At 40.5% G+C, this 13,427-nt stretch overlaps 1 protein-coding gene across 1 annotated transcript in view; it reads left to right on the top strand.

The window, feature by feature from the left end:
- Nucleotides 1-13,427, top strand: part of LOC146811634 (transmembrane protease serine 9-like) — a 1,785,969-nt gene that overhangs the window by 1,752,272 nt on the left and 20,270 nt on the right. The window contains exon 23 of the mRNA XM_085618610.1: nucleotides 4,188-4,357. Coding sequence (XP_085474736.1) covers nucleotides 4,188-4,357 — 170 coding nt within the window. The remainder of the gene's footprint in view (nucleotides 1-4,187; nucleotides 4,358-13,427) is intronic.

Here is a 13,427-nt window from a genome sequence, read left to right on the forward strand (position 1 = left end):
AATTTCAATTTCGTTTGAGTGTTCATACTATTCAAATCATAGTATTCCAAACAATGTTTGCTTGGTTTCACGTATTTCTGCCCAATGCATTTCGGGCTTGCCCTTCATCAGGGGACTTGCATTCTGAAAGCATAAAAAATGTTGTAATGAAACATCAGATCAAGGTCAATTGTATTATTATCTGCTTAAAACGAGATGACTGTGTGTGACAGTGTTGTCGGTTGCGAATTCTGAACTAGGTAATGGCTACAGTTGGAAAAGAGGAAAGGGCGAAGAGGACGAGGTTACACTGTGGGATCAACAACAGAGTAATGCAAAGACTTTAGAAAGCCCACGTGCCTTTTGGTGAAACTCGTGTACTCGCGATTCAGTGATTATAACAAAAGCAGATTACGTGCTCATGTGTAACCCTCGAAAGAAGGTGCGCGAACGCTTAATCAGTTATTACATAAAAAAGAAAAACGAACTCGGTGAATTCAGTAATAACGTGCTTTAACTTAACGGTGATGGAGTGTGATAAAAAAGAAAAAGACGCGTCGGTGGTGAATAGTGTTTATACGTTAGTACTGAAATGACAGAGGAATCTGACCTTCAGTGAATATCGGAAAACATCTGTGACTTTAAAAATGAACCGTGGTCGGTGACATACGTTGCCTGTGAGATAAAAATGCAATTTCAATTTTCACTAATTCTGTGGCGTGTAGCCAAAGTTTAAAGTAGCAGAAAGAATCAAATTAAATTTTCGCAAATTCTGTGGCATGTAGCCAAAGTTTAAGGTAGCAGGCGAAATGACTTTTAAACTTACCGCGGTGTGCAGAACCCACGCAGAATGGCTAACCCGCGTTTGTGTTTGGAAGATCGGTCTTCCGGGTATCGAGACGTGGATAAGTAATCCGGTCATGTGATGATAAAAATAGAAGATAGACTATGAACTATAAGCGTAGAAGATAGACTATAAACGTGATAGTCTGTGTAAAAAACGACACGTGTAAATGAAATTACAAGGAAAAGAAAAAAAAGAGGTGAAAGAAGAAGTGAATGTGTATAAAATGTAGATGTGTTAAAATGTGAGTGTGTAAAAAATAATTAATTATGAAGATTGATTGAAAAAAATGGTTGATGGATATATAGATTGATGTTGACCAGACAAGACATTGCTGTGAAATGGCTTAGCAGCAAGTATGATTACAATCAATACATGAGGATTTATAAACCAAAATACATTACAAAAAACAATTATGTTCCAAACGTTCATTCAGTCCTCTTGGCTGGAGGGTATTCAAATGGGTAATCCAAAATATTTCTCTTCGTAAAAGATGTTGTGAGTTGTCTCTTCCTGGAAGAATTGGAACAATCTCTAATATACAAAAACGCAGTTGACTCGGGTTATGGTGTTGTTGATTGAAATGTATTGCAACTGTAGATTTAGTGTTTTTGAGTCTGATGTTGCTTTTGTGCTCAATGATGCGTGTCTTTATTTTCCTTTGTGTTTTTCCCACATAGGCTTGACCACACGGGCATTTTAACATGTAAATGACATTACTGCTGTCACATTTTCCTGTGATCCCACACTGTAATCTCGTCCTTTTCACGCTTTCCTCTTTTTCAACTGTAGCCATTACCTAGTTCAGAATTCGCAACCAACAACACTGTCACACACAGTCATCTAGTTTTAAGCAGATAATAATACAATTGACCTTGATCTGATGTTTCATTACAACATTTTTAATGGTTTCAGAATTCAAGTCCCCTGATGAAGGGCAAGCCCGAAATGCATTGGGCAGAAATACGTGAAACCGAGCAAACATTGTTTGGAATACTATGATTTGAATAGTATGAACACTTAAACGAAATTGAAATTATTAAAAAGAATACGACAAACTTCATAACGTTTTCAGTACATTTATTGGAAATTTCTCACATCAAGGAGTGCTGAGTAGGAGACGCTACTCCCACGGGAGATAATGCTTTCACTACTTTAAAGGTCAGATATGACAATGATTCTGCATAAAGCGGTAAAGATGGTCACTTCCATTGTCTAAGAATTTGAAGATGGTAACATCCATAATCCAAGATGAAGTCAGGGCCTACATAAGATGAAGTCGGACCTTTGGGACAATTCACCCAATCTCTTGCCTCATTTTGCCAAGGCTTCTCTGGCAGTATTTTTGCGAATCTCCAGCTCTCGAGTGGGAAGGAGAATCTTTTCTTACTTTTACCCCAAACACTGGAATACTGTGCTCTTTCATCTTCAACATCAACCTAACTATCTAAACTTCCGCAAAGGTCTGAAAATTTGGGTATTCTGTTGAGTCTATAGTTGGCCTCTTCAGCTTTCACAACAGGACACCCACTCTCAGGTATCTGTTGCACGTTACAAATATCCATCATCATCATTTATGATCTATTCTTTTAGATATACAGATATATTTTGCCTCTAGGAGCATTTTGAAATTTTCTCTCAGGAATCAGTATTTGATTTGTGTTACGTGTAAGTGTATACATGTTTATTTGTGGTTTGGTTGTTGTCATTTGTATAGGACACTATTATTAGTATGGCCTTGCTGCCCTATTTGTGGGTGCCTGAGCATGTGATTCCATGTGATTCCACACCTTCCATCACAGAATCATATCATTCATTAGCACCATCTTGTGGCAATGTATTCTGTGTATTGTATTCTGGTCTGTCTGTGGTTGGGTGGCCGTGTCATGTTCAATGAGCTCTCAGTGTGTTATTTTGATGTGTGAAAGCTCCACGAGAGGGCATTTACCAGGGGCCATATTTATTTTTAAAAGTTGCGCAGCGACTAGCAGGGGAAGAGCAGGAACGTGCCGTATTTAAAAAAAATACAGTGCATTCCTGCCTTTGTCCTTGCACAGGCACAGCTTTGGCTCCCTAGCACCAACACAGGAAAACTTGCACCGTGATGCAAGGGTGCCTGTGTTGCATAGAGGATTGTTTTTGTGCAGGAAGAGGCACCTTCCTGCACAAAAGCAATCCTGAGAGACATATTCCTCTTTCTATGTGTGCTGCAGCATCCATGGAAAGAGGAATTAACAAGGAGAAATAAAGATATTTCTTCTTGTTACGCCTCCCCTGAGATGGCGTATCTTTTTGGTGCATTCCCAGGTCTATCATTTTTGGTAAATTTGGAAATGCGTCAAAAACCATAAGAGTTGCATGGGAACACCCACGCAACGCCCATGGAACGCCTCCCTAGTGCGGAGTAGCGCAACGCAGTGATTTGCGTAGCGTTGCGTTACTCCAGATATATGAAGCCATTCAGGTCTACACAAGGTGGCCTTGCTTGGCTTCATAAATCACATTTTGGTTTTGTGTCGTGCTTGCACCATGTTGCGAGATGCAAGCGTACACAACGCCTTTCATAAGTTTGACCCTAGATGTTTATGCATGTCTTAAGCAGGTTAAGTGCCCTTCTGCCTGGTGATTAAAGGTGGGCCATATGACGAGTGTTGTGCGTGTTTGTGCTTGGTGTGTCCTTTTGGCAAGTGCAGTTGAGATCAACAAGATAGATCATGATAGGGAATACCAGAGCAGTGTTGGATGTATGTGGCATGTTCTGTCTATAATGTATTTATCTAATTATAGATAAGACAGTTCATTTGCAGTTGGCAGATGGCCTATCAATACAACTTAATCCTTAGAAAAAAGCAAGCTTACTGAGAGAAGCAAATATATGGTTACATTTCAGTTACAATATATTAATTGAAAAAAACCATGTATTATAGAAATGTACATGCGTTCTAGGAATTGCATAACAAAATCTTAGTGGTCAGAGGCTCTTTTGTAAACATAGGCAAACCCTCCTTGAAAAAATTGTCTTTAGCAGTTCATCGATTATTGTTTTGTTGACTCCAAACTCAGCCAGTCTACAGTTTCTCCTGGAGACTCAGTCAAATTGTCAGCAATAAAGGCCTGAGGGTTCATCTATGCTGAGCTCATGAAGGACTGTGTGCCTGTTCTTCCTCACAGTCTGAGCACGCAGGCCATCCAGTGCAGGCTTTACAAAAGAGCTTGATACGTCTCGAAAGAGAATTATAAATGTGGCGAAGTGTGTAGAAAGGTTACCATCAATAACTGCTTTACTGGAGGTGGTATTTAATATTTATTACCTTGTTAATGTATCCATGTCAACTCCTAATGCTTTTTTCTTTCTGATAAACAGGGGCACTCCCGTACCCAAAAACCCTCCAGGAAGTCGAGTTGCCGCTGATCAACGCCCAGAGCTGTGACGCAATGTACCACGTCAATTCGGGTGTGTCACGTAACACCACCATCGTTCAGAACACCATGATATGTGCAGGCTCTGCAAGAGGGGGAAAGGACTCCTGCCAGGTGAGACTATCAGCATTCTGTTTTTATTATTATTAACTGTTATTGTCGTACTCGTTCTTGACAGTTCCCCTGGCACCACAGAGGTTCTGGGGCTTTGTGTCAGCAGAGACCTTCAATAGACAACTCTTAAAAACCTTATTTGTCAATCTATTTTGTAAGATAAAAATGAAACACAAGATGTTGGTGTTATGTTTTCTTTAGATGTAAGGTTCCTTTAATGTGGCCATGTTATGCTTTGTACTTCATCTCCTAGCAACGAGGTTCTACTGCTGGAATCTGGATTGTAGAGTCCAGCAGTGAAGCTTAGCTGAGGAGCTGAGGAGGTCGTTCTGGGGGTTTCTTCTGTGTTACTTAATAAACCCTTTTATATCTAAAAGAAGTGTCCTGTGATCTCAAAAATGGCGACGAGGATGGGATACCTATGAAGACAAGGATACTTGAAGATATTTTTGGACATTATTTATCTTGGAAGAATTTTATTCCATTTTGAACATTTTAAGAAGACCCCCAGACTGCACCGTTGGATTATCGCTACTCTGATTTTATTCCCCTTCTGTTCAGGGAAGAGATTGTGGTTAAGAGCGGACTTTACGTGAGTTCAGCCCCAGCGGTAATTAACTTGGAGGAGAAAGACGGTTGTTGTTTGTAAGTCAACAGCGACATGAATATGCACGCTCGCGGAGCGCGAGGGATCTGTGGCTGCTCGTGACGCCTGGAGATTCCTTCGTGTTGAAAATACTTGCGGCATTACTAATCAAGAGAACTTTTACCTTCGTGGTACGTGGCTGTTAACAACGCATCACGTTGCGAGGTGGAGAGGCAGTGGTGGACTGAACGCATCTTTGTCAAGGACATCGACTGTGGGCGTGAGGTGGAGCGGCGATCGCGCGGCCATATTTCCTGAGCGGCGCTGGAACTGTTGAGGCTGCTGGAGTGACGTCGTGATCATTATGTGCCATGCGTAATGTTCAAGTCCACGCCCAGGGTTTGATGAAATCAGCTTTCAGGTTGCAAGCCCCCGCCTTATTGGATGATCGTTTGTTTCCATGAACTCGCCGGATTGGTGCAATAAGACAATCAGGAAGCCGACGATTGTCGTCTTGTGTTGCCTAGTTACCGTCCGCGACGCGCAGATTTGTTTCCTCTCGTCAGAACGGTGAATTGGAGGACACAACGTGGATACCTTGGGTGGGGATGAAAGTAATTAACATAATGATGATCTGAAGGATATATGTGTGAATTTAAGGTTAATTCATTCACGAATAACATTGCCAGCGTTTATTTTTTTTTCTTTTGAATAAGCTCACTGTGGTAAAAGAAAACCAAGTATCACTGAGGTGAATGTTAAACGTGCGAATTTTTAGTGGTCAACTTGTCAATGAATGCCATTACCAGCGTTTATGTTTTGAATAGCTCACTGTAGAAAAGCCAAACTGTTTTTTTCTTTTTGGTGTAAATTTGAAAGTGGCATAGTGTTATATTAGTAAAAGCATTGCCAATCATGACCACTCAAAGCATTCCTCCCCCGCCCACTTTTTTACAAGAACCGGGTCCCACGTGCATGGAATGGGAGGATTGGAAAGAAGCTTTTATTATGTATTTAGAAGCCATTGGGGGTGATGTATTCTTGCCAAAAAGAAAATTTGCGATTCTGAAGTTGAGTTTGGGAGTTGAAGGGAGAAAAGTATTAAGTACCTTGCCAAATTTCCACGTAGATAACGACTATGGGAACTCTGATTCTGATGATGACCAATATGATGTGTATGAAAGTGCCTTGTCCGCATTGTCAGAGAATTTTGGGAAAAAATTGAGTTTAGTAGTTGAGAGACATAAGTTTTTCTCTCGTGCCCAAAAACAAGGTGAAAAAATTGAACAGTATGTAGCAGCCTTAAGGAGACTAGCTGTGACTTGTAGGTTTAAAGATCTAAGGGATGAGATCATCAGAGATCAATTAATCAATAGAACCAACAATTCTAAAATTCAAGAGAAATTGTTAGATTTAAAAGATCCTACATTAGACAAGTCATTAGAGATAGCGAAACGTATTGAGAACACCTCTTAGTATGTTAAAGATTTAGCTGACAATAAACAAAAAAATGATCCTGAAGGAAACAAAATATGCTTGTTGAATCCCCTTAAGAAAACCACAAAAACAGATAATGAGGACAAGACCAATCTTGCTATGAAACAAGAAATGGGGGTAAAGAAGAAGGTATGCTACAGGTGTGGGAGTAATAAACACACTGCTGAGGCCAGTCATTGTCCGGCTGCTAAATGTCGTTGCTTTAAATGTAAAAGAATTGGCCATTTCTCAAGAGTGTGTAAAGGTGAGAATTTTCATAATGCAAAAAAATCTGTAAACATCATTAATGATGTGGGGGCACAACAAGTCATGATTGAAACAGAAAGAGAAAGTTATTCTGATGTTGAAGTAATGGTGGTTAGTAACAGTATTGATGTGATTTCCTCTGATGTATACGTTCCTCCCAAATGTATTATTAGCATAAATGATGTGGGTATATCCATGTGGGCAGATTCGTGCTCACCCTTCACGATAATCGATAGACAGAACTGGGATGGGTTAAATACAGAGAAATTGATTCCAACAGACGTTGAACCACTAGGATATTGTGGTACTAAATTACCAGTGTTGGGTTACTTTAATGGAGCATTAGTGTTCAGGGGGAGGAGAACAGAAGCCAAAATTTACGTAGTTGAAGTAGGGAAATGTTTATTGGGATGGAAGGAACAAAAGAGTTTGGGAATCATTCTCGATCCCAATCATCCTTTGCAAGTCCTGTTAACGGACCTTGAAGGCAACAAGTGGGCAGAAAAGTTTCCAAATCTGTTCAAGGAAGAACTGGGATGTCTTAAGAAGTTTGAACACCGGATTATTTTAAAAAAAGACGCTGTGCCCAAAGTACACAAGGTACGGGATCTTCCTTTAGCTTTAAGGGGTAAACTCAAGATAGAGTTGCAAAGACTATGCAAAGAGGGCGTGATAGAACCCATTGAGGCATCGGAATGGTTGAGTCCGATTGTGATCGCACACAAACCCAACGGAAATATCCGCATGTGTGTGGATTTGAGAGACTTAAACAAATGTATATGGGTAGATAGACATCCTTTGCCGCGCATAAATGAAATGTTGGCAAGCGTGGCGGGTGGTAAACATTTCACAACTCTTGATCTATCCAGTGCCTATCATCAGGTGCGTTTGCAACCAGAATCGAAGCATTTGACGTCCTTCATAACACCTGAAGGGGCGTTTCAATTTGTTAGGATGCCATTCGGATTAGCCTCGGCATCAGCAGTCTTTCAGAGAGTGATGCAATCAATTTTGAAGGATATAAGAAATGTTTTGGTATTCCAAGATGATGTACTGGTCTGGGGAGGAGATGAAAAAAAACATGATACGATTTTACAAGAAGTTCTTACTAAGTTACAGTCTGCGGGACTGACGATTGGTCTTCCAAAATGCAAATTTGGGAAACAAACAGTTGAATATCTAGGACACACCCTGACATTTGAAGGCATAAAACCCAAATTGAATTTAGTAGAGGATCTGGAAAAGGCTCCTGCTCCTCAAGACAAGGACCAATTAAGATCTTTTCTCGGTTTAGCCGAGTACTATGCCAAATTTGTTCATCATTTTTCCGATTTGGTACAGCCCTTACATGGTCTCATGAAAAAAGGTGTGGCATTTGTGTGGTCGGTGGAATGTCAATCAGCATTTGTAGCTATCAAAAAAGCCGTGGCTAATGCAACTGCTTTAAGTCCGTTTAATCCACAGGATGAAACTATAATTGTGACAGATGGTAGTGGATATGGTCTTGGGGCGGTATTAATGCAAAGGAGTAAAGGTAAAGAGAGAGTAGTAGCCTTCGCATCACGCACATTGAAGGGTGCTGAGCCTTCGTATTCAACTATTGAAAAGGAAGCGCTTGCGTGTTGGTGGGGTGTACAGCATTTTCGTGTTTATGTTTGGGGAACCAAGTTTGAACTATATACTGATCACAGACCGTTATTAGACATTTTTACTACTGCAGGTGCTGGAAGGGCCACTCCACGAATTGCAAAATGGTTGTACCGCTTACAGGAATTTTCGTTTGAATTAAAGTATGTTCCTGGAGTGAGGAACGTGAATGCAGATTGTTTATCACGTTTACCGGTGAGTCATGATACACATGATAATCTTGACGAGGAAGAATGGATGGTAGCTAACATCGTGGACGTGTGTCAAGCAATAAGCGAGTCTGAGTGGAAAGAGGCAATTGCAGAGGATGCGATTTTGGTTAGAATCATCAAAATGCTACCCTCTACATATGGTTGGAAAATAAATGACGATTTTAGAAGTTACAGGATGTTTGGGAGGAGTTATCTGTGGTCAATGGCATTGTAGGGAGAGGGGATAAACTGGTTGTGCCTGAATCTTTAAGGAATAGATTAATGCGGTTGTTACATGAAGGTCATGGAGGCATGTCTGCTGTCAAGAGAAAAGCCAGAATGGATTTCTGGTGGCCTGGCATGGATAGGGACATCGAAAGGTTTGTGAGAGAATGTATAGCTTGTACTTGTAGTGACAAGTCTCATGTTTTAAGGGAATCACCTATTATTCCCATGCAGCTTCCATAGAAACCATGGGTGAGATTGGGGATGGACATTTGTGGTCCATTTGACTGTTTAGCATCATCCGAAAAGTATGCTATAGTTATGATGGACTACTATTCGAAATGGCCTGAAGTTGCATTCGTCAGTGATGTCAAGTCTAGCAGTGTCGTTGCCTTTTGTGATGAGGTATTTAGAAGAGAAGGTTGTCCTGCAGAGATATTGACAGATAATGGTCCGCAGTTTACTTCTGAGGAATTTGATGTTTTTCTGAACAGTTTGGGCATCAAACATTTGAAGACTCCTGTTTATCATCCCTGGGGAAATGGTTTGGTGGAACGCTTTAACCGAGTTCTGGGTGAAAATATTCAATTGGCTCTATCTATGAATGGGTGTTGGAGAACTGAAGTAAAAAAATTGATATGGAATTACAGAACTACTCCACACTCCGTAACTGGGCAAACGCCTTTTAGTTTACTTAAGGGTAGGCTGCCTTGTACAGTGTCGGTGCCAGCATGGATGGGCAGATGTGGTAAGAAGGCTATAAATGATGGGGACATACGCAGTAAAGTGGAGAATTACCAATATTCTTATCAAAAGAGACACAATGATAAGTTAAAGAAATCTGTCATTAGCATTAATGAAGGAGATTGGGTAAGAGTGAGTGCAGGATGTTTTGGAAAAAAAAAAGGGAGTTCCAACTTATCGGAACCTAAGAAGGTTAGTGAAGTTCAGGGCAACATGATCAAGGTTTCAGATGGAAAATGGTGGAATGTGCGTAGGGTGGTAAGATGTAGTGAAGTTGAGAGAAAGTTGTGGTTGGATAAAAATCCTAACTTGTTTAGCAGAACTAGTGATTTGCCTAGAAGGGTTCCTAGTGAGCGCATTAAGTCTAGACCAAAAAAATTGGAGAATTTTATTTGTGATTAAGCATCGTTACGTTCCAATTCTATGGCGGTTCAAGGAAATCTTCATTTGTTTACGTGTTGTAGTAAATTATATGTGTAGGTGTGAATAGCAAATCTTCTTTCATAATATTCTTATATTCTTCCATATTATTGTTTAAGAAAGGGAGATGTGTTATGTTTTCTTTAGATGTAAGGTTCCTTTAATGTGGCCATGTTATGCTTTGTACTTCATCTCCTAGCAACGAGGTTCTACTGCTGGAATCTGGATTGTAGAGTCCAGCAGTGAAGCTTAGCTGAGGAGCTGAGGAGGTCGTTCTGGGGGTTTCTTCTGCGTTACTTAATAAACCCTTTTATATCTAAAAGAAGTGTCCTGTGATCTCAAAAGTTGGTCCACCTGTTTCAGGTTAGGGACATTTTAACTTAATTTTATCTATGTTTTCCCGGAATAATCTATCTTAAATTCAGCTGCTGTGTCTCCTGCATGCATGCTTGTCATTCCCATGATTAAGGAAAGCCTAATATCACTTCTACCAGTCTGACCTGTTTGTTACAGTCAGCCTCAGAGAATGCACACCACATGCAATCTATCCAACAGAGGTAAACATCAGGACAGATTTATTAAAGTAGTCACGGATCTGCCCTCTATTTTCACTTCGTATAATGTAAGCCAGCAAAGATGGAACTGAGCACATCTAAGAAAAATATCACAGATACTTCTTCGGCTTGCTGAGAGCTTATTGGTCATTTGTGTCAAAGTCACTGTCAGTGTTTCTTCCCAAGGCCACACAATGCTTAGAACACCTTGATACAAGTGAGGTGCCGGTCATGCTTGACTCAAATCCCACCACCTAGATGTTCAACTTTAGTGCCATTGCGGCTGGCTATTCACTTTAACCAGCAGGCTCAGGCACCTCAGAGTCACAGCTCAGTGTTGAGCTACGGCTGCGGGTAATATGATCTGATTAAGGTGTTCGAGAATTTGAGGCAGGATCTAGCCCCACTGGAAGATCCTTTGGTGCAGTGTTTTGCAATCTGTTCTCTGCTGTGGACCCCCACTTCAGCATTACTGGAAACTGAGGGCCCCCATTGAATCATTATTAGAATCCGCAGTCTCCGGCCGAAGCAATTTTAATGATTTGAACCACAAATAAATACACAAAAATACTTAAACAAGCATTCATCAAATAAATACACAAATGCTGAAATATTTGATTTAATTCACAAAATTAAATATGTTTTATTTTAATGGGAAGGTTGGAGCTTTTCTAAATTCAGTTGAGGCTACCCATCAGTCATACTATATTCTGTTTGATGCACTTACTTTGCTTTCACAAATCAATATGAGGACAGCAAGTTATTAGCCTCCAATTTTACATTCCTTGACATTGACAGAATCTTTCAAAAAAAAATGTCATATTTAATTTCTTTATTTATATACATCTTAGTAATATGTTAATATTATTTGAGATCATTTAATTTTCTATGCAGCCGTGGAGCATCGTAGGCATCGGGGTTTTGGAAATGTCATGTCAAAGGTGTTCTGCACCTTCCCTCATTTAAGGAGCCTGAACCCAAGAACTTTTCTAAGAACCCAATCCTCACGTAAAACGTATCTAACGCCTACAATTGAGGCATCCCTCTTACTGTGCTCTGACTAGATACTCCACCATCTCCGTTCATGACCAAAGTTTCTGTGCTAGTGTTGAATTCGAGAAAGGGTTCGGCACATGACAACCGACCTGCTTTATGAGAAGAGTCTATCATGAATTTGACTGTTACATCCTTCATCAGGAAGATACGCCATAACCAGTTTCTCTGACCACAGTCACTCCAACAGAGAGTGTATGGACGTCATGCAGACGGTGGCTTGGAGTAAGACTTAGGGCTTAATTCTATTTCCTTTAGAAATATGTGATGGCCGAAGCTTCAGCGACAACTGACTTAGAATGGTTGCATGTTTTTATAAATCCATAACCGAGGCCATGGTGGACAAAGTTAATGACTGAAGTCTAGCTACCTGGTAGCACTAGGTATCTGTTCAGTCTTTAATCTCTATTCAATTATTGGAAAATAATCATAAAAAAATAACATAAAGATTCCTTTAAGATATTTGCTAAACTTTAAAAGCACATTTGAAAATCTTGGCATATCTAAAACGACATTGACCTACATCTAAGTGCAGACTTTAAAATGAAACCCGTCAAGTACCAAACCTGTGGGCTGTAACTCATTGTTAAAAACCAAAGCGCAGGTTTACATTTATAAAATCTATATTTTCTGGGCATAGGCAGGAAAAGCGATCCATAAATAATTGGTAAAATTTACAAAACACAGAGTACAGCAATTTCGGGAAGAGAGAGTTCATCAAAAGGACAGACAGCCGCACCCGTGCAGGTAAGAGCGGTATGGCGGTGGGGCCAAGGGGGTGGGGCAGGGGATTTCGACGGACAATGCAGAGGGGAAATTAATTATTTATTTAATTTCTCCTCATCATCGTCCATCTAAATACCCCCCTCCCGGCCCCACCGTCCTACCGCTCTTACCTGCACGGGCCGCAGCTGAGGACAGATAAGGACAGTGTCTGTGTCATGTTGGCCCAACTGAAAGATTAGTAGTCTGTGAGTACTGCCCAAAGGGAATCTCGTTAAAAGTGTCCTTTCTTAAGGGTTAATAACCAGTGTTAAATACTGTTACATTACATGTCCTCAGTACTTTGCACAAATACATAATCACTTAGTGTCGGTTTTTGTAACTCATCTCCTTTCTGGAAAGTGTCCTATACTCTGTAAAGCGATTTTTCAGGAACGGTTTCTCGCTGATGGTAATCTGGTTACGATTTGTGTACGTATCTGGTCTACCAATAATGTTTGCTATGTGTTTAATACGCTGAACCCAAGGCCTTTTGTACTTCATCTATGATGTCCCTGTTAAGGGTGGGTTTGGATCAAACAGCTAGCCATCATAGCATTGGGGCCAATTTCATATGATCTTCCACATAACCCAAGTCCATTTACTTTGCCCATATTTGTTAATAGGCCCCAAAGCTTTCACCTATTCATTTGGCCAAAAGCGCTTCTTAAATCCATAAAGGATAAGTACATGGGCCTTCCATACGTTATATTTGCCGACTGGCAGGTGAAGGTCTGTCGTCTTGAGCCCTTCCCTAAACCCATATTGCACCCTTGAAAGGATATTTCGGTCATCAAACCATGCCATGATTCTATCTAGGACTATGCAGCCCACAACCTTTACTATTGAATCAAGCAGTGAGATGGGTCTGTAGCAATGAGGGTCTTGAGTGTTACCTTTTTTGAAAATGGGAACTATGGTGAATGTGTACCACGAAGATGGCAATTCAGTGCGACAGACTGAGTTCAAAGTACTGGTGATGACAGGAACCCAAAAGTCAGTATTTCATTTATAAAAGACTATCGGGACCCCATTGGGACTTGATGCCTTTCCATATGGGCTCTGTAAGATTGCAGTTACCACCTCATCCACCTTGAACCTAACTGCAAGCAGGTAGGTTGATGATTAAAGATTACTAAATTGCT

This window comes from Triturus cristatus, chromosome 7 (genome assembly GCF_964204655.1).
Source record: "Triturus cristatus chromosome 7, aTriCri1.1, whole genome shotgun sequence".
In the NCBI taxonomy this organism is placed as follows: Eukaryota; Metazoa; Chordata; class Amphibia; order Caudata; family Salamandridae; genus Triturus; species Triturus cristatus.